We start from the raw sequence: 22,970 nt of genomic DNA, 5'->3' as shown, positions 1-22,970 counted from the left end.
GGAATACAAATATTATTGAGTATGAAAGCAGTTTTTCTAAATGGTTGGCCATTACTTCTTTGCTGGTTCTACTAAAGGGCATGAGCTCTGAGTGTATAAAGAGTAATGAGAGTGGATTTGGGAAGGGTTTTTGAGGTCCATCAATAGTGACCCATTCATAGGAATGGAACCATTACTACTGTGTATTTACAAGTGGCACCTTTAGAGCTAGTTGATAATGCGGATCTTTTAATAGCGTAAGTCTTCAAGCATCTCTCAAACATATCATCCCAGAGTTCCACAATTCCATCTTTTCCACCTGTTACAAAACCCTGTAAAAGCACAAATGCAGAGCGTGTATAGACATCAATCTTTCAGTATGAGAAATTTATCTTTAAAATAACACACCCACTTGGAAGAAGTCTTTAAAAAAAACTGCCATGTTTTTTAAAAGCACACATCAATATATTTGGTCCCATATCATCAGAAATTCTAGTTATAATATTTTATAGTTTTAAAAAATGTTTTCATGTTTATTTTCAATCCCAGTAGAAAATATTCACATTTCTTATAAAAGCAATACAGACATTTTGTCATATAAAAGTATTTTGGCTTTAGCTTCTCATCTATAATTTGAGGGGATTGGACTGGATGAGCTCTTCTAGCTCCAAATCTATGGTCTTATGGCCCTGGTTGCTCATTAGCATATAATTAAATGTCATCAATTTCCACACTAATTAAAATCAGGATTCATCTTTAGAAAAATTGGCAGACAAATTGCTTGACAGATTGGCTATTTTTTCTTTTAAAAAGTTATCTTTATTTCTTGATCAAGGCACATGATTTATTGATATTATCACTGAACTTTACTTTTGGCAACTTACCAGAACACACCAACTGTCCTTATTCATAAGTAATTTCCTTTTTTTTTTTAAAACAAAATACCACACAATAATTAATTCTGTTCCCTTTGAGATACTCATTCCTGTACATTTCAATGAAAATAGAGAAGATAAAAAGAAATATTGAAAATTCCTGACACCAGTAAGCTCTGGTTTCAACTTGGGCTTTCTGACATGGACTACCTGTGTGACTCTAGGCAAGCCATTTAACATAGGTATTCTAGGAAACTTTATAAGAAAATGTACCTCTCTGTACTGGTGAGAGGTTCCTCAGTGAGAACTCTTTATAGCAGTGAAATCATAGACCTAGTACCATCCTTTACTAAAAAGTAGTACTTAAAACTTTATGAATTGAAACACTATCATCTTTATTATTTGGTATAAAGTTAATTCTCCATGATTAAAAGAGATTGTAAAGTTCCTATTATTTCAATAACTTTGCAATTAAATTTATCAAATGAATTAGAGAAGTCCATAGCTTAGCTGGCATTGGAGTCAGGGATAGAAATCTGAGTTCAAGTCACACCTCTGGCACTTGCATTTTCTAATATTGAAAGAGTTAATCTCAACACAGTGCTTAGACTATAGGAAGCACTGAATAAATGTTGTGAAGCTAGATTGACATTAAATCTAGACAGCTAAGACTATTGGCAGGTGCCAACCTGCCCTGGTAGAGGGGGGATATATTTTCATCCCTATCTCTAACTATGGTGTTGATGGGAAAATTTTCTTTCCTAGTCTTAAAAAATTTCCTATTTTTAGTGGGAATAAATTTAATAAGAATAATATATTCTATTTTAACATGTTTAACATATATTGGATTGCTTGCCATCTAGGGGAGGGGATGGGGGGAAGGAGGGGAAAATCTGAAACACAAGGCTATGCAAGGGTCAATGTTGTTAAATTATTCATGCATATGTTTTGAAAATAGAAAGCTTTAAAATTAAAAAAGAATAATATATTCATATAACAGTTATTATAAGTTAACATATGGGAAGAAATTATTTTGAATTGGAATCAGTCACAAGTTGGACAGTGCATTAATAAATGTCAATCCTGAAAAATCAGGTATTGACTTGATTAGGTGAATTTAGAGACTCAGACTTCCTGAGGCTCTGGAAGCCCTGAGTTGGCTTGACATCATAGTCAATAAGGATTATGAATACATTTTGGTTGCAAAATAGGTTGAGATAGATTATTTATATGGAGGAATTCAAAGAAATCAGCACTTTCTGAAATATGTTTGGATAATAAGGCAACCTGACAGTTTGAGACAAAATGCAAATAAACTATATTACAGGATTTCCATTTGGAAGGGACCTAAGAGGTCATCCGGTCCAACTCTTTATTTAAAAGATGAGCAAACTAAAGTCTGACAAGTTTAAATACTTGCTCAATATTACAGAGATGGCACAGCCAGGGTTTGAATGCCTCTCCCCTGACTTCAGATTCAGTACTTCTTTCCATTGCATAATACTGCTTAGAATCAGAATATAGTAGAAAGGCAGGAAGACTTCAGTCTAGCACTTTTATCAAAGATTTACAGCCACCCAAGGAATGTGGGTTGATCTGTGGGGTCCACTTTCATAGGATCGTGAGAAAAATGAATAAAACAACAAATACTCTTGAATCTTTATTCTGTTAAAACAGTTCTCTGAACTGAACTACATGGTATATAAAGATTTTCCCATTAATTCTTAGAAAAAAGGCCTCATAGAATTTTTTGACCATATTTTTTTTAGAAAAACAAAACAGGTATTATACAGATGGAGAAAAACCCAAAAAAAGAGAGCTAAGAAAATAAAAGAGAAAAAAAATTTTTTAAATATCAAACTACTTCTCTCCCACTTCCTATTAGCTACTACTTCCCAACTGAGTGATCAACTTTGTGCTTTTTTCAGATGCTTGGCTTTTTTGTTTGTTTGTTTTAGTATTTCTTTCATTATATAATGGTAAAAAAAAAATATGAGTTGGGAGCAGACTTTTAAATAATATACTATACCTTATCCAATGCATGCATAGCAAAAACAGGCCCATCATGAGCTTTCACAGTCTTAAGTAAAAGAATATCTTTCCAAATAAAAATATCTCCAGTTGCAGCTCCAGAGAAAACTAGGTCTTCCATTCGTCCATAAGAAACAGACATCATTGTTTCCAATTTTCCAATACTGCCAAAGATCCCTCGTTTAGATGTGAAGCCCCCACCTGGAGTTGGAGGGGGGAAAGGTTTTATTATATTTCTGATGAATGTCCTTGATGTTATCTTTGAAGAGCATGTAGAACAAATATTAATTAGAAAATAAATGAAATAAATGTGGGGTGAATCAATTTCTTTTGAAAGAGTCTTGAAAATGATAATTCAGTAAGTAGAAAAAAATGTCACTGGAGAAAGTATTCTAAATATGTATGTGAAGCCAGGTTTCAGAAAAAGTAAGTGTATAAAAAACCAACAATGTAAGCAAATATACTTTATGTAACTTTCTCCATATATTCTTCTTCTCCCCTCCACTTAACAGTATTTTATTTTTTTCCAGTTACAGGTAAAGATAGTTTTCAAAATTCATTTTTGTAAGATTTTGAGTTCCAATTTTTTTTCAGAAAGCAAGATTATATATGTGCAATCATGCTAAACATATTTCCACATTAGTCATATTGTAAAAGAAAAATCAGAATAAAATTCTGCACATATCTTTTTTAAAAAATCCTAACAAACTGAACAGGCAATGAAAACAGCATTCTGTACTTGCATATATATATTTCCCATAGCAAGTGTTATTGTGAGAATGTGAACCTTTTTATGGGAAAATTACTAAAATGAGCCTATCAAATTTGTCACGGTGTGTCATTGTTTTTAAAGTTATGATGATAGCATGAAGCCTTTCTTGATTATCCTAGTAGTTAGTATTCTCTCCCTCCTCAAATTATCTTGATTTTACTTTCAATTTGTATACAGTTTTATTCATTACTGGAATGTAAGATTCTTGAGGGCAGAGACTACTTCATTTTGTGGTGGTGTTGCCAGAGTTTATCATAGTGCCAGTCCATAGTAAGAAACAGACACATACACATATACACACACAAAGCATAGATATATATATATATGTATATATGCACACATAAACATATATGTATGTATGTTTCTATGCAGGTATTATATGTATGTATGCTTATTAAATTGATCCCATTAATGAGTAAAAAGACAAACTTTTCTTATTGTGATAGAATGTCAATTATTTCATCATTTAATTCATCATAATAAAGTTATTAAATATCTGTGAAAATACAAAGGGAAAAAATAAAATTGTCTTTGCTCTCATGAAGCTGGCATTCTGCTGGGGAGAAACCATATGTACACAGATAATTAAATATAAAATATGTACAAAATAAATACTTATGGGAGAAGAGAAGAGCCCTATAAATGGGGAAATCAAGGATCTGTGAAAGGAGTGAAGAATTCCAAGAGATGGATATGGGGGATAGGAATTTTCCAAGAATGAGAAGCATGGAGCCCAAACATAAATTGTTGTATTTAAAACATGGATCTCATACATAAAGGAAGACAGTTTGGAGTGATTTTTATGTGGATATTTTTTGGGAGGAGCAACTCAAATTAGGGCAGCAAGCTAAAGAAATGAGATCCAAGGCAAAAAAAGGTGTTACAAATTTAATTGTCAGTATGAACCATGAATAAGAATAAGTAATCTAGTATAAGAAATCAGGAAGTTTAAATCCCATCTCAGACAGATGATCTGTGTAAAATTTCTAAATTGAGTGGATACCCATCAGTTGGGGCACCATAGAATAAGTTATGGTATATGAATGTACTGGAATATTATTCTATAAGAAATGCTGAGCAGACTAATTTCAGAAAAGCCTAGAAAGACTTAAATGAACTGATGCTATGATGGACTTGGATCTTTTCAACAATGAGATGATTCAAGGCAATTCCAATAGATGTCATGGAAAGAACCATCCACATCCAGAGAGAGAGCTATGGAGACTGAATATGAATCAAAGCATAATATTTTCACCTTTTGTTTGTTTGTTTTCTTGCTTGTGTTTTTTTCCCTTTTGATTTGATTTTTCTTGTCCAGCATGACAAATATAGTAATATATTTAGAAGAATTGCATATGTTTAACTTATATTGGATTGTTTGATGTCTAGGGGATGGGGGAGAGAAAAAGGTGGAGAAGAGACATAAAAATTTGGAACACATGATTTTGCAAAGGTGAATGTTGAAAACTATTTTTGCATATATTTGGAAAAAATAGGCTATGATAAAACTAAATAAACAAATCATATTTCAAAAAGATTTCCAGTCTTGTATCACAAAGTAATTCTGGATAAATCTATTAACTATCCTGGCCCTCGGTTTCTTTTTCTGAAACTAATTATAATAGTTATCTAGAGAGGATCAAATGAGATCATGTATGTCAAGGACTTTTACAACTTAAAGTATTAATTTTTACAAGTCAGCTATTATTATGATTTGTGGAAAATGTCTACAGACATCCACATGGCATTCTTGATATTGAAATCATGTCATGTCATCTCATGCTTTGACATCTCAAATATTGTTTCTTTTTTTTTATTATAGCTTTCTATTTACAAGATATATGCATGGGTAATTTTTCAGCACTGACCCTTACAAAACCTTTTGTTCCAATTTTTCCCCTCCTTCTCCCCACCCCTTCCATCAGATGGCAGGTAGATCAATACATGTCAAATATGTTAAAGTATATGTTAAATACAATATATGTATACATGTCCATACAGTTATTTTGCTGCACAAGAAGAATTGGACTTTGAAATAATGTACAATTGACCTGTGAAGGAGATCAAAAATGCAGGCAGACAAAAATAGACGGATTGGGAATTCTATGTAGTGGTTCACACTCATTTCCCAGAGTTCTTTCGCTGTCAAGCATTAAGTTTCAAAGTGATGTTAGGGAAAAAAAAAAAACATTTTCAATATAACTTCAACTAGAATGAAAAAAAGACTAATTTTATTCCCCCTAATTACTATCATCATCATCATCATAAATCCAGAAGATGAAAAAACCACTAGACGTACCTGCTTGTTGCCAGAATTTGATATGCTTAATCCCAACAGTAACCAATTTGTCCACATGATGTGGGTTGCACTTCACTACAAATATCTTCTCTTTATGTCCTCTGTAAAAGAGAACCAAGAAAAAATGCTAGGTTAAACAGAGGCGGGGAAGAGGTAAAATATTTAAGTCAAATAATAAATGGAAAATGTTTAATATTTCTCAGTGTTGGTCATTTGTGGCCTCATTTTCATTATGAACATTTGAGATGCACATAAGGGGCTTTAGGAGGAAAACAGGAATTCACATATATGTCTATAAAAAGTCTTTAATGGATCAGCCAATACTTTTATTTTATTATATATTTGAGTTCTTATGCTTTACCTCAAAGTTGATCTTAATATTCTTTTAATTATTGTCTAAACAAGGGGTAAATAATATACATCATCATCATTTTTTATTTTTTTTTCACTTTTACCATGTCCAAAGAACATGTCACCTAATGGCCAACCTACCCTCCACATTGCTAGAATGATTGTTGGACAACAGATGCACCATCTGTTCTAGAACAGAAGGTGATATGTGTGGCAAGGGAGAGACACATGGTGGGAACAAGTAGTCTTATTATTGCTAATATGCTGTGTACAAAAAAATGAGACCAAAGATATCATTTAGGAATAGAATCATAATGAGAAAGTGGATAGGTAAGAGTTATTTATTATAGATAGATAGCTTGAATGATGCATTGGGACTCATGGGAGGCCACCAGTATAATTGATAGATCCTTTAGGGAAGCTTTATAGAAAGACAAACAAGAACTGAACTAGATTAAAAAAAAGTGTGGATGGGTTGTCATCTATGCATTCAGTAGAAATACCCGAATCAATTAGATTATGGATCTATTATAGGTACCTTTTTGTTAATGTCTTGTTTGACTTCTGTAGTGTGTTTCTAATATGAGGTGCCCCTAATGTATAAATTCCTGATGATAGATATGACTAAATGATGCAATAATGGATTAACTTATTAATTATTGTACATTAAAAACACCAATTTAGCTCCCATTTTTGGAAACTTCCTAGCTAAAAGAAAAGCATATTAAGGGTAGCACATTATTTCTTTTCTGCTTGCATGCTGAGTTAATGTTTTAAAATATATCTATCTATAATTACATCCCTCACACACACACACTTATATGTAAAACTATAATCTCTTAACTTGCCTATTAAAAGTTTAGCAAATTTGCTTCCATTTTTAACTCGTAAAATACACCTTACTTTTTTACTTACTGTAGAGAATTCTTAACCATTACCTCCATTTTAAGGTAAGACTAGCTTTTCAATGTGACCCCAAGGCTAATTATGAGAAATTGCATAGTACAGACCTCTTAGATAACAGCTACCTGTGTCTGATACTGCTAAGGGCATTAATTATTTTGTGTCAAAGCTTAACTGTCCAAAAGGCATTAGTTCAGAAAGACTCCCTGTGAATTTAGCCATCTGTACTCTTGCCAATTAATTTAATCCCTAAAATTTTCCAAGGTTAGGGTTAAGATTAGTAAAATCAAAAGTGTCAAATCAAAAGTAAGATTTAATGAAAAACATCAGAAGTAAAGCTTCCCCTGATATATGTAGGAAGAACCCATCTTCAAATTATACTGAAGATTGACTATGCCTGTAGATTCACTATTGCCTCCAAAGGTGAGAGTTTATTGTTGATGTAGAGATAGGAAGATTTATAGATCAGAGAGGAATTTTAGAAGCAGTAGTATTCTTCTCAATTATTTTGAGCTCTTACTCAATTAACATTAACATGCCACTAAAAAAGGGAAAGGAGACTCCCTTGCAAACTTTACATCTCAAAGAACCTACTATCTGTTCCTTTATTCCTATTACCCTCAACTCTGTCCTCCAAATGTTCCACTCCAGAATTACCAGTTCCTTCCATTGTGCTCTCTAGAACACTTGCTTCCACCATAAAATTTTCCTTTCTCACTCCTTCTATTTTCTGTACTCACTGAGATTTTTCTCTCTCCTAGTGAGATAGCTAGGAGGTATAGTGGATAGAATCCTGGGCCTGGCTTACAGAAAACCTGAATTCAAATCTGGCCTAAGTGTGACCTATTATTTTACCCTCCAAATTCCCCCTTCCAAAATTTCCAATTAATTTTCAATTAATACCATTTTATGAGCTTGCAAACTCAGTGCTTTTTAAATTCCTCATTTGTAATCACCCCACATATTTTATCTGTTGCTAAGTCTTGTCATTTCGTCCTTCACAACATCTCTTGTATATATTCCCTTATCTCCATTCATATAGCTACCACCTTGGAGCCTCAGTTACCAAAGTGATCTTAAAGTAAGTCTGACTCTTCTACTCAATAAATTATAATTATTCTAGGGTCAAATATAAAATATTCTGTTTGGTATTTAAAATTCTTTAAAATCTAGGTTATTTGCAAGTTTCCATTCTTATATTTTACTCCCTCCACATAATCTAAAGATCCAAAAGTACAGGATGGTGGCTGTGTCATGGATAAAGTCCAATATTGGATGACTTTGACATAAAAATGCAAGAAAGGAAATTTTGCATTAAAATAATTTAAATTACCATAAAAATAACATGGAGTCACAGATATAATCTTAAAAAATTGGATTGGGTCACAGAAATCTTGTAGCAAGAATATAAATAAATTCCTAATCCTGTGAACTTCTTTAACTATTTGGTCATTGCTCTCTCATGGATAAGTGTAAACTGTCCTGGTAAGAAATTCAATTGGGCTAAAGATTTTTTTTAACTGTCTGAAAGTCTGTAATCATTTTCTGATTTTTAACACCCAATGTATTATAAAGGAGTGAGTTGTACAGTGTATAAGGTTATAATAATAGCTTACAGTTTTTATAATTTGACGTTTTCAAAGTACTTTTCTTATTAAAAAACAGTAAAGCAAGCAGTACACAAAGTGGTATCTCATTTATACAACTAAGATAACTGAAATCAGATTGATTTACTAAAGGTAATTATGTTGTATTAGGTATTCTCTTCTCTTAGAGCACTAAGATAAGGTCTAAGAAATAAAGATGGTATCCTCTAGTCTCATAATAATAATATATTTATAAGGTATATGATAAACTACATGTTGTTAAACAGATCATGAATTTTTATACTTAAGTAGATAGTCTTCAAAAATTGATGTTACCAAACAGGATAATAAATTAAGTTGACATAATATTTTAACATTAGTTTTCAAATCATTTTTGTCCTAATAAACTTATGAGGTTGCTATTGCCCGTTGAGAAGATAGAGGCTCGGAGAATTTAAGAGATTAGTTTGGGGTTACAGAGGTTATAAGAGCTCAAGTCAAAACTTGAGCCCAGGTCTATTAACTTCAAGAATGTAGTTTCCATTATTGCTACTATGGTCTCCCTGAAAGCTACTTCTTTCTTCCATTTCTATTTATGATTTGTAGAGAACAACTGGTTAGCTATCCACAGCTGTGGAAGGCTTTCCAAATGGAAAATGGCACAATTGTTCTTTTGAAATTAAAACATATGGTTTCCCTGAAATTATCTACAAATGCAGTTGACATATTTTCATAAAGAAGACCAATTAAAATTCAGTATCTTAAAATAACACAAGTCTAGATAGAAAGTAAAGGTCCTCATTAGGATCTGGGGTGGGGCAAAAGTATTAGGGGGAAGAGGCCATTTTCTAGAGTAACTAACTTGTTCTAGTTTCCTAGCACATATACTTTGTCTTTTTTAACTAGGTTTTGGTCTGTTTTTATTTTTAATTGTTCCATCTTCTATGTTTTAGCTTTGTGAGCTGCCTCAAATCTTTTTTTAGAAGCAAGTGAGGTATAACTCATTAAAAAAAAAAAAAACTTTTATTGTCTGGAGCTCAATCACCAAATATTTAAAACTATTACCTCAGATATAGCCAATCCATATTCAACTTCTCTAGCAGCCTAAAACCAATTGTAGTCATTCATTAACTTGAATTGCAAAATCCATGTTTAATTTTATGGGGAAAGACTTTGGAGAAGGAGAGCAATGGAGGCTCTTAACCACCAGTCTCATTTAGATTCTTTGTTAACTCTCTAAGGTTTTCTAAATACAATATCATGTGTCTGCCAAAAGAAAAAAAAAATAGGAAAATTTTATGACTAAATGAGTGTCAGAATTTAAATCCCTTATTTAAAAATCATTATGGATTCATGACAGAAAGCTAATTAAAACGTGGGTTGGGGTAACCAATGGGAAAGCAAGGCAAAACTGCCTCAAGCAACAAATTGTCTTATTAGAACTCTCTTTTCAATTATTTTGGCCTGTAACCAATGCTGTGTGAACAGCTAAGCTAACTGTTAAGTAAAGGAGTGGGAAGCAACGTTTGGGAGATAGCTGATTCAGCAGGGAAAGAGCATGAGATAAGGGAGGACAGGTGGCATGTAAACAGCAGTCATTCTTGAAAAGTCTATTTATAAGATGGGTAGATTAGGAAAGCAATTTGCCTCCTTTGAAACTCAGTAGCAGATGTATGCTGATGGGGGCCTCTTATATAGCAAGCACTAGTCTAATGACAAATGGTACTTCTGACTTCAATGACTTTGAAGCTACTTGCTTAAAGTAAAAAAGCAAAAGGAAAAATCAAGGTGCAAAGTACAAACTTAAGAAAAATAAGGATGTTGCTCACCTGGAAACTTTTAAATAGAAATAACAGAAAATGCAGTAAAAGTGGAATGCTACAAAAATAACTCTTATCCAGAAAAAAATCAGAATTTTCTAATTCTCAATTACAGAGACTGTTCTAAGCTAGATTAGACATCCATATAGCACTGCAACCTGCTTTCATTTAATGTGTGTATTGCTAAGCCCATAAATAACTTCTTAGAGACAGAAAATGAAATCTTGCAGATAAAAATCAATTATTGACCTTTAGTGGGCAGTGACTTTAGTAGAATGTTATTATCATGCTTGAGCAATTTCTTACCTTGTTGTTGCTATCTTTTCTCCTTTTTTCCAATCCCAATAGACAATACTGTGAAAATCATCTAAACCAACAGATACCAGACATTTCCCATCAGCTATAAGAAAACAATGGAAAAATCAGTGGATGGGTTTGTTTAATAAAAAAAAAAAACAGTAGTTTTCAGTAACAGGAGAATGGAATCTGAAATGAAACTAAGGATAGTTTTTAAGTGAAAAGGTGATAAATCTATTTACTACTTTTCATTGAATGAAATAATTGACCAGTATTAGCTGAATCCTCAGCATATTCACAGAATCTTAGTCTTATGGAACCTCAGAAGCAATTGATTCCTGCCTAGACCTGAGCATGAACCAACTTTTGCCTGATGAATTCAAATAAGATAGAAAGAGAGGAGTGCTTTAAAATATCTCATTTGATCCTTTAGAACAACCTTAAGGTATAGATACTATTATTATAACTCTCATTTTACAGTTGAGGAAACTGAGGCAGACAGTGGTTAATTGACTTGACTAGGGTCACACAGCTAGTAAATATCTGACTCTGAGTTTGAACTCAGATCTTCTTGTTTCCCAGGCCAGCATTTTCTTCATAGCTTTACTTCATTTGCAATAAAGGTATGGCAGCTCTAATTGTTTTTTCAAGCTTAAACTAAGATGTGTTTCCAAGCTTAAGGTAGTCTCTTTTCAATGCTCACCCATTGTTCCTCATTCTCCCTTATTGGGCCAAACAGAACAAGTCTAATAATCCCTGGGACAGCCCTTCAATACTTGAAGACATCTACCATATCTCCCCTTAGTCTTTTCTCTCTATTCTAAACATCTTAAAATTGCCTTTAACTGATCCTTATATAATATGAACTTGAAATCCTGCATGATCTTATACACTTTGACAACGATATTGTATGAGGATGTATTCTGATGGAAGTGGATTTCTATGACAAAGAGACCTAACTGAGTTTCAATGGATAAATGATGGACAGAAACAGCTACACCCAAAGAAAGAACACTGGGAAACAAATATGAACTATTTGCATTTTTGATTTTCTTCCCGAGTTATTTTTACCTTCTGAATCCAATTCTCCCTCTGCAACAGGAGAACTGTTTGGTTCAGCGAATATGTATTATATCTAGGATATACTGCAACATATTTAACATATATAGGACTGCTTGCCATCTTGGGGGGAGGTGGAGGGAGGGAGGGGAAAAAACGAAACATAAGCGAGTGCAAGGGATAATGTTGTAAAAAATTACCCTGGCATGGATTCTGTCAATACAAAGTTATTATTAAATAAAATAAAAATTAAAAAAAAAAAAAGAAATCCTGCATGATCCTGTTTGCCCTCCTTTGGATTCTCTCCAGCTTACTGATGATCTTCCTATAATGTGATATTATCCCCAAATGTTGTCTAATCAGAGTAGAGTACAATAGGATTGCCACCTTCCTACTGCAGAATGCAGTGCTTCTCAGTGCTGCCAAAGACTGAATTAGAATTCTTGGAATATATTATTCCCTGAATATTTAATTTAATTTAATTATCATACTTCTGTGCCAGACTTGTTATTATTTTCTTGAACTCATCTAATTTCTCACTCTGTCCAGGTAGCCTGTAATATATTCTGATGACAATGCTACTCCTGACTCTACTTCCACTGATCTCCCAAACACTCTGTATTATACAGCCTTTTGTTCCCAGGTTCCTATATTTTCTCTCATGAGAATATCTTGTAGGATGCTATTCAGCCTAACCTCCTACCTAGCCTATAAATAAATAAGACATACTTTCCATTGTCATAATCTAGGCCTTTAATAATTTTATCAACTAAGCCTTTGTGATACCTATTGGGTCAAATTTGCCTCTTTCTATTAGGATACCTAGTTCATCTTACTTGCTCCATGCTTTATTAAACATCTGTGGCCATGGCTTTTAAAGATGTCTCCATTCTAAGATTTTTGTCACACATATTTCTGAACATGGGCAATTAATAATGACTGATGCATTTTTCATTTTTAACTAAAAATAAAAAAAGAAATTTGTGATACCTTACTATTTGTGTCCTCTTTTAGGCAAGTAACTAAAACCATGATCTTATCAGCTTCATAATGAATACAACAGACACTTCAACAGCTATAGGAAATATTTGGATTAGTGATCTTGGGTAAATTATTAGCTGTAGTTCATCTAGACAAGACATAAACACTTTAGATACTTCCATGAAACTATATCTATTTTAATTGTTAAAAGTCTATTACACAATTCTATTTTAATTTATAAGACACTTAATTCTGTCTTCACTGCTTCACAAACTTACTAATCGGGGCAGCTAGACAGTCCATTAGATGGGTCCCAACCTTGGAGTCAGGAGGACCTGAATTCAAATGTGATCTTACACACTTAATTTTTCCTAGTTGGGTAAGCTCCTTAGTCCCATTTACTTTCCAAAGAAGAAAAAAAAAGAAAAAGAAAGAAAGAAGAAAGAAAGGAAGGAAAGAAGGAAAGAAAGAAGGAAGGAAGGAAAGAAGGAAGGAAGGACAAAAGGAAGAAAGAGAGAGAGAGAGAGAAAGAAAGAAAGAGAGAAAGGAAAGAAAGAAAGAAAAAGAAAGAAAGAAAGAGAGAAAGAAAGAAAGGAGAGAAAGAAAAAGAAAGAAAGAGGAGAGAAAGAAATAAGAAAGACAAAGAAAGAAAGAAAGAAAGGAGAGAAAGAAAGAAGAAAAAAGAAAAAGAAAGAAAGAAGAAAGAAAGAAGGAAGGAAAGAAAAAAGGAAGGAAGGAAGGAAGAAAGAAAGAAAGAAAAAAGAAGAAAGAAAGAAAGAAGAAAAGAAAGAAGAAAGAAAAGAAAGAAAGAAAGAAAGAAGAAAAAGAAAGAAAGAAAGAAAGAAAGAAAGAAAGAAAGAAAAAGAAAGAAAGAAGAAAAAGAAAGAAAGAAAGAAAGAAAGAAAGAAAAAGAAAAGAAAGAAAGAAAGAAAGAAGAGAAAGAAAGAAAGAAAAAGAAAGGAGGGAGGGGAGGGAGGAAGGAAGGAAGGAAGTAAAGAGTGAAGGAAGGAGAAAAGGAGGGAGGAAGGGAAAGAGGGAAAGAGGGAAGGAAGAAGAAAAAAGAAGGGAAGGAGGGAGGAAGGAAGAAAGAAAATAATAACTTATTCATCAAAGTGTAATTTTTCTTCCATTTTTAGCATTTAAAAACTTTATTGAACAAAAAATACAAATCCTTTTTTCAAACAAAATCCTTCTTTGGCTATTATCTAATGAATAAAGCATAAACAGACTGGCATCCAAAACTTCAATATTGGCTTCTCTTTACAATTGCTTCTAGCCTTACATCACATTATTTCTATTCTTGCATTCAATATTAGGACTAAACTAGAATACTTGGGGAACTCTATTATGGTTCCCTCTCCAATGTTGTTACCTTTGCTCCCCATGCCTGAAATGGATTCTCTCTATCTCTCTCTCTTCCTAGGCTCCTTCATAATCCCCTTAGTTGAAATCTACCTTTCCTTTAAGACCCATCTCAAGTGCTAGCTTCCCCATGTAGTGATCTCTCTCTCCTCAAATCACAAGTTTCTTCTTTTTTGTTCTTTTTTTCTTCTCCCCCTCCTTTTTTCCCCTCTTCCTCTTCTTCATGACCCCATTTGGAGTTTTCTTGGCAAAAAAAAACTGGAATGGTTTGCCATTTCTTCTCCAGCGCATTTTGTAGAAGAGGAAACTTATAAAGAAGTTTAAGTGACTTTTCCAGAGTGACATAGTTGGTAAGTATCTGAGGCCAGATTTGAACTCAGGAACAAGAGTCTTCCTAACTCAAAGCCCAGAATTCTATTCACTGTGCCCCATAACTGCCCTTTTAAAATATTCTTCAGCTTCTTAAGGATAGATACTTGCTTTATTTCATCTTTGTATCTTTGAATCTATCACATAATTGATGCTCAAGGATTGCTGAATTTAATGCAATTGAAATTAAATGGAGGCAGTGAACACATGAATATAAATCTTTCGGCACATAGTAAAAGAGCCTTCCTCAATTGTTACCTTTTAGTATCTATCTTATAAAGAGGACAATTGCTTAAAATCCAGTTAAAGCTCTCTGGCTGCAAGGTTGCTTTGAGGAGAGCTATGATTAATTTCACCTGGAGTCAACTTCGTTGGGCCCTTTTTCCAGGACACAGATTAGTGAGACATTAAGATATCTGCTCCATGTGCCAAATGGCTCTTCCCTAATCCACCCTGGGATGTCCCTCTTTTTTCTGAATATAGAAGCACCTGTCTGAATAGACTATCTTCTGCTAGTCTAGGACCTTAAAAAAAAAGCTCTGTGTAAGAAACTTTGACTTCCTTTTGTATAATGTAAATTGTTATTAAAACATTATCACATATAGTAATAATTGTGAGAATATTCTGTATAATAGTCTACATCTATACAATTCTTATTTGAATATTATAATTTAAACTAATAATAATTAATATTATTTTAATAGTACCTATGCACCTTATGGTGAGGATACAATAAAATAACACATGAAAAGCACTTTGCAAATTTTAAATTGGCACATAAAATCTCTTAGTATTATTAATGTTATTATCACTAGTCAATAACTATTATTATTATCAGGCCTTAAACTAAGCAAAATTTTATTTAGAATTACAAGCTGACATCTATTTTTTATGACTGAAAAGAGAAGTGATGAATATTACCTTAAACATTCCTAGTTATCCCTTCATAATTCTGTAGCTTTCCATCTAGTTAGAATTCATGATGTTTCCATACATGCATATTTTTCTCATTCCCATTTTTTGATGATTTTATTGACATGTTTTGAGATTCTTCTTAATCTCTAAACTCCTTGAAAAAGCATCCTGATCTTGTCCTACTCTGACTCCACCTGACCTTGACTGTAGCTTTCTGCTCACAGTTGGTTTTCAAAAACATGGTTGATCCTGACAAAACTGATGATGAAAAATCATAATGAAGCATGTCCTTAACTGCTGCAGAAAGAAAAGGAAATGCTTTTTGAAAAGCACTTCCCTATATTCCTTTTGGGTTTGTATTGTACTATTCTTCATTCTGAGGATTATTTATTTACATGTATATTTACATGTCTATATTTATTTCCTCTTTATATTTTTGTTGTTTTTGCTTCTAAAGAGAATAAAAACTCCATAAGAAAGGGCAGCTAAGCCACAGTGGATAGAGCATTGGCCCTACTCAGGAAGATCTGAATTCAAATATAGCCTTTGACATTTACTAGCTATTTATGACTATGGGCAAGTCATTTACCCTCAATTGAAGAAAGAAAGAAAAAGGAAGGAAGGAAGGAAGGAAGGAAGAAAGGTAGGAAGGAAGGAAGGAAGAAAGGAAGGAAGGAAGGAAGGAAGGAAGGAAGGAAGGAAGGAAGGAAGGAAGGAAGGAAGGAAGGAAGGAAGGAAGGAAGGAAGGAAGGAAGGAAGGAAGGAAAGAAGGAAGGAAGGAGGGAGGGAAGGAGGGAAGGAGGGAGGGAGGGAAGGAATAAGAAAGAAAAATTGTATGAGAAGTATCATGTTAATATCAATCTTTGGTGATACTGAGGGCAGCTATTGTGCTGTGGATATTATACTGGGCTTAGATTTAGGAAAACTTCAGTTTGAATGCAATCTCAGACACTTAGTTGTCTGATTCCGGACAAGTCAATTATCCTTTGTTTGCTTCAGTTTCCTAAGCTATAAAATGGAGGTAATAATAGCACCTACCTTCCAGGGTTGTTGTGAGGATCAAATGAGATAATATTTGTAAAAAAAAAAAAACCACTTATCATAGTGCATGGCACAGAGTAAACTTTATATATATATGCTTATTCCCTTTCCTACTGCATTGATTGACACATACTAGATGCTTATGGAATGCTTTTGGAAGGATTTAGTCTAAGATTTGGTATTTTTTTTGATCATCTATTTTTAAATATAAATATACATGAAAATAAATATCAAAACTGAGATTGTATGGAAATTTTGCTCAATTTAAGGTTTTGTAATGATTATCATAATAGCAATATAATAACATATTTTATGTATACTTTTAAATGTAAAGTGTTTTATGTGCATTATTTTTTTGACTAATATGGCCTTAAGGATACAAGCTTATAAAGATGAAAAATGTAGCTCTTTCCCTAGTAAGAGCATCTGCACCCATAGCAACTGGGTCATCTGGTGCAATACCATGTACACAGTAAAAGCTCAACACATTCTTGATGTTGATTTGTAGAAAAAATATTTCACATTTTCTCAAGATGACTTGTAATAAGTGACATTTACTGCCTCGTTCTTTTTTCTTCAAGGAGAATTTCTGAAGGTTGAAGTCCCATCCATTGACACAATAGTACAAGACTTCAAAGCTAGCCTCATTGTGATGGCCCCTTTCTGTCCTCTATGAGTGTGACAGGAAACAGTACAGATGTATAGCTTATTTAATTACTATATCTCTTGTTCTGTGGCATTTTTTCTTCCTGCATCATGCAGACTTAGACTGTGTTGACATGATAAATAATAAACATTTAGTTACCTGGAAACAACCAGAGAATGGATAGACTCTGATTTTTTTCACTTGCATGCATAACATTTTCCATGAGGCTAATAGGCATTTTTCATCAACAATTATATTTTGGAGGCATAGATAATGTTCTTTCCCATACTTTCTAAGCAGGTGCATATTAATTATGTATGTTTTTTACATTGTTCATAAAATAAATTTAACGCTTATAATGTCAACTGTAAAGGACAATTTTAAAAAATCCTTTTACCCAACAGACAAGTAAGTTGGTCTCCTACCCAGGGTTCATTAAATATATGTAGACTTTCTGAATTAGATATTGAAAGAACAAGTTATCTATTTAATGTGGTGTCTTTGTCTAATTTAATGTTATTCGATTGTGTTCTTTTAACAGGAGCAATATTCAAGATACAAATATTTTTTCTTTCACTACTTTTTAATTTTTAAAAAATTAAAAAATTTATTTTAAATTTAAGTACAGCATAAAAGGCAACAATTTAAAAAAATTGCCGTGTACATAGCAGAACAGATCAAAGAATTCACTGTAAAGTAATACATTTCCATTTCAAGAAAATCTATTTAATAAATATTATACATTGCTTTCAAAAGTATCCAGCTTTTCTTTGCTTTCTTGAAAGTTTTCTTTTGTTCTCTATTGTGTAGTTTTAAATTTCACTTTTTAGCTGTTTAACAGTGTCATTGTCTAATTAAATGTTATTGCACTGTTTTCTTTAAATGGGAGTGATATTCAAGATACTAAATTTTTATACAGCTAAACTTTTCTAATTTATGTTTCTATTCTTGTAGAAATAATTGCTTTACTAACTGCTAACAAAAACACAAAAAATGTTATTTTTTCTAGTTGGATTAAATGCCTTAAGTTAATTTCTTACTGACTCTGTATATAGTCACTTTATTTGAGACTCCTAATTCTGTGAAATAGGGACTTTAAAAAATGACCTAGGCTGGACATTTCATCCTTTAGGGATCTCATAGTAAGGAAACTCGCCTCAGCAACATACAGCAACTTTTTGATAATTTACACACTTTCAAAAGTTGCCTGGGGTCCTGAGATGCTTAGTGATTTTCTCATAACACAGCTAATATCTTGTGAGAAAGTTGAACTTGAAATTTTGTATTGCTTGTGATTCATCCTTCTATACGTTATACCATTCTGCAGACTGTTTTATATAATGATGATGAGCAAGATGATGATCATAACGATAGCTAGTATTTATATAGCCTTTTATGGTTTACAGAGCACTTTATAAACAATACAAATATGATCTCATTTTATCTTTACAATGGGATGGATGCTATTATTACCCCATTTTAAAATCCAGAATCTGAGGCTGAGAGATTTAATACCTTGCCCAGGAACACAGAACTAGTACATGTCTATAGCAGGATTGGAACTCAGATAATCTTAATCCCAATTCTAGCACTCCCACCTTCCTAGGTGAAATGTTTTGAAATTTATAAATTGTTTTTTCCTCACCGAATAATATTTTTTTCCAATTGCATGTAAATATCGTTTTCAACATTTAGTTTTATAAGATTTTGATTTTCTTTTTTTTCTTCTTCCTTCCCTTTTGTGCTCCCTCCCCAAGATAGCAAGCAATCTGTTACAGATGTATAAATTATTTTGATAAGAAATGCTTTATTTTCTTTAGAAAAGTGCTAGAATTAATTGATAATTTCTTGTACCTGAGAATAAATTTCTAAAATTAGAGTGTCTTTTAACTATAGTTTTACTATAGTTTAAAAAATATAAAATCTGTCTGCCTTAAAATTCTCAGATGACTTTTATATATTATATATTTTATATATTGTGGTTATGTATGCCTAGTCATGAAACATGCACATAACAACCTAACACCTGAATTGAATTCAAACATGAGTTTTAGCCACAAGTAAGGATCCTGATTCATATGCAGTTAATTCTTAGACAGATTGAAACAAATGATTAAGCCCTGTTCACATGCTTAATCCTGGAAATTCATAGCATGATCCCACCACTCTGGGTTGTGATTTAATCATGTTCATGTTTGTGTGAGACTATTTCTTTGCTTTTGATTCTACCTTCATTAAGAATGGTATTCAAAGCGGCCCTAGACTCTATGATCACTTTCAATGGGGATGAAAATGCATTTTTAAAAAAAAGATAATTGAAATAGAGTAAATGGGCTAAATTCAATTCATTAGAATTCATCTGGGAAGATAATCCATAGATCACAATGAGAGTATTTCTAGAAAATAAAACTTAATTTTGATTTCTAAAATGTTTAGCAAGACACTTTTGGCATTTACCATCAAGCTGGGTTTTTCAAAATTACATAACTTTCTTAGACAGCAAGGTCGCATAATGTCAGGTGACATCAGGTCAAGTCTAAGAAGACTTGAATTCAAATCCAGCCTCAGATACTTATTAACTGTGAAAACCCAGGCAATGCACTTAATTTCCATTTGTCTCATTTTCCTCAATTATAAAATAGGAATCATAATGGCATCTACCTGACTGGATTGTGAGGATCAATAATATATATAAAGCACTTAGCACAATCCTTACTACATAAAAGTTGCTTAATAAATAATTCCCTTTTGTTTTCATTTCTGGCTTTAATAAGTCCAGTAATTCTTTCCTCTATAGCAAAATAAATAAATAAAAATCCAGGCTCTTTCCATTTGGATTTTAAGTAATCTTCATAGTAGTGATTTTTCAAGGTATATTAGAAATTAACTTTATTGATGCATTGTTTTTTAATTTTGAAAGAAAAAAATTCATTTTGTATTTTCAATATTCTGTACTGCTACTATTTTGTATGTGTGTGTAATACAAGAAGTATATTGTAGGGGATATATATACACACATACATATGTATACAAGGTATCCCAAATGTTATAGTTTTAAACTTAAAATTGCACTAAAACTTTTGGGATATTATATCCTGGAGGTGAAATTTCAATTCCATTCCTTGCCATTCTTCCTGCTTTCTCCCTTCTCCCCATCTCTCTAAAGCATCAATGCTATAGAACATTCAGACTCAATGGGCATTTTTACCACTACTTGTATATATTGCCAATTGGAGGTAGTAGGCTCCTCACTGATTTAGAAAGCTGGAATGTATGTCCTGAGCCAGTGCCAAACACTTGCAATGAATCATCTCAAGAGTAACAGCTTCTTAGATTTCACAAGGCACAGGTGAATACATAGCACAATGTGTGCTCTAGGCTCCAAATTACCATTTACATTTTTTTTTCTGATAATACTTACAAGATCAGAGAAATTAATATATACAGCTCCCACAGAAGTCATAAGATTAACCTATTTTCTAGTTTCCTGTAACTGATACACACAGGGAATTCATCTTTATTTGGAGACAGAATTTAGCTAAGATATGAGGATTTTAAAAAATCTGGCTAGACATAATGTTATTTTTAAATTCACATTATGCATAGCTGGTGCTTACCTGAGAAATCTAGAGCACATACACCCCTCTGATGCTGTCCCTTTAATAGTGACAAACATTTTAGAGTCTGTGTGTCCCATACATGGATAGCAGCATCTCTTCCAACCTTAAATTACAAGATGAATATTATTATCTACTTCATAAGTAATCTTAATCATTCATCAAAGTCATTCAACTCCAATGTCTTCTGGTGTGAAGATGATCTTACCAAGTCATACCAACAAAACAAATCAGATCCCATTAAACTAGAAAGGCTTTGAATATAGACATGAAGATGAACTGCATATTTGCCATGTCTGGACCAGTATAGACATGTTCAGAAAGGGCCATTACAAGAAGGTTGGCCATTGGAATATTAATGTTTTGACCACAGCAAATTATGAAAAAAATCTACTAAAATGGAGTGGGGCTTCCACCTGTATGAGCAAAGAGAGTGCCCATACTGACAAAATGAAGAGTGAAAGTGTCATTTGAAGGACTTTACTCATTCAGACTTAAAATGAGGTCAGAAAAAAAGAATCTTATTTTTGAAAAAGACTCATAGAATAGGAGAGACATTGGAAATCATTTGGTCCAATCTCTTCTTTTTATAAATGAACAAAAGCAAGATCTAGTTAAGCTATGTGATTTGGGATCACAAATAGAATAATAGAATGTAGAATCACCTCATCTGAGTCCTTTTTGTAAATAAGAAAATGAAAGTCCAGAAATAAAATAGCTTGTCCAAGGTCACATAGATAGTGAGTAGCAGAGCTGTGATCTTGGTTACTGTGCTAAATAATGTCAGGTCTCCTGATTCCTAGATGGGATTCTTTCTGCTGTATCATGTTTCTCTTAAATGTAAAGAAGTGTAAATAACCTGACTTACCTTCTCCTTCTCCAAGATTGGTAAACCCAATATTTAATTTGTGCATACTCTCTCAATGAGGACAGACTACATGTGGGATTGAGGAAAAAAAGCCAATATGGCATTTTTCTCCAAAATAATAGCACAATTGAATGGTAGATGCAAGAGAAAATATCATTTATTTTCTAATGGGCATTTTTTTTTCTTTCTGGAAACTCAACCCCTGTCATTCAACTGCTTCTTTAGGAATGTGAACTAAAATGTGAACTAACCTTATACTGGTTCCTGATAAAAGGGAAATGAATAAGTAGATAAGAAATTACCCATACATTAAAGTGCACCCAAAAAAGACAAGAGTAATCATAATGTAGCTACTATATTTGAGAAGGTGCTGGTATGCTGGCTAAGCCTATTTCAACATATAGCTCATAAGGGTTTTATGAATTTATTTCAAGGACTATCAAGAATCAGCCTTGGGTTTATTTTCAATTTTTAAGAAGATGAGTTGTTAAGTATTTATAAACTGAATATAATGTTACTCATAAGAAAGATGAAAAATGAGGCGTTTGAATGCAAATCAATATCTCATAAAATTAATCTAGCAACTAATGAATAAAATACCTATTTTTTCATTGTAATCGCAGTAAACAGACTTATCATCTCCCCAAACTTCCAACAACTGCTTCTCATAGTCTTTAATCTTTAGTGTTCTGTTATCCCTTTTTGGTCTCTGAAACTCAGATAAGAAATGGGCCAATTCTTTTGACTTGGCTAATCTGATATTGAACAGATATGAGATGAGTTTTCCCTGAAGTCTCATTTTTAAATTTAAAAAAGGCATGAAACTCATGTAATAATAACCTATTACAAATGGAAGAATACTATCAATCACATGACTATTTTGCCAAAATGAATGCAAATGATGTTTGACTGATTTTCTGACATTCTGGATTAAATTGACTAAAATGATTAATTGTTTTAGCAAAGTACAGAAATACCCATTTTTGAGGGATGATTTGTTACCATTCTGGCAGTCCAGAAAAGATTCTAATAAAATTTGATTTCACCATAACAGTCAAATGATAAATTAGTGGAACTTCACATTGCTTTGCCAGAAGTCTTACAAATGGTTGTTATAAATTATTTTAACTTGCAAATAATTTTCCCCTATTTTCCACAGGAATTACATTATCTGTAGCTATATCTTTGTCCATGTCTAT

At 32.7% G+C, this 22,970-nt stretch overlaps 1 protein-coding gene across 1 annotated transcript; it reads right to left on the bottom strand.

Moving 5' to 3' along the window:
- Positions 1-14: 14 nt before the first annotated feature.
- On the bottom strand, positions 15-22,964 carry LOC127546464 (echinoderm microtubule-associated protein-like 6). The gene is made up of 6 exons (XM_051973564.1): positions 22,938-22,964; positions 20,904-21,009; positions 10,923-11,016; positions 5,957-6,057; positions 2,884-3,086; positions 15-311 (listed from the first exon to the last, which is right to left on the bottom strand). Exons 1-6 carry the CDS (start codon positions 22,962-22,964, stop codon positions 156-158), a joined length of 687 nt encoding a protein of 228 aa, XP_051829524.1. The 3' UTR covers positions 15-155.
- Between the last annotated feature and the right edge of the window lie 6 nt (positions 22,965-22,970).

This window comes from Antechinus flavipes, chromosome 2 (genome assembly GCF_016432865.1).
Source record: "Antechinus flavipes isolate AdamAnt ecotype Samford, QLD, Australia chromosome 2, AdamAnt_v2, whole genome shotgun sequence".
Taxonomy (NCBI): Eukaryota; Metazoa; Chordata; class Mammalia; order Dasyuromorphia; family Dasyuridae; genus Antechinus; species Antechinus flavipes.
The sequence above is the reverse complement of the archived record's forward strand: the minus strand, read 5'-3'. Positions and strand labels throughout refer to the sequence as shown.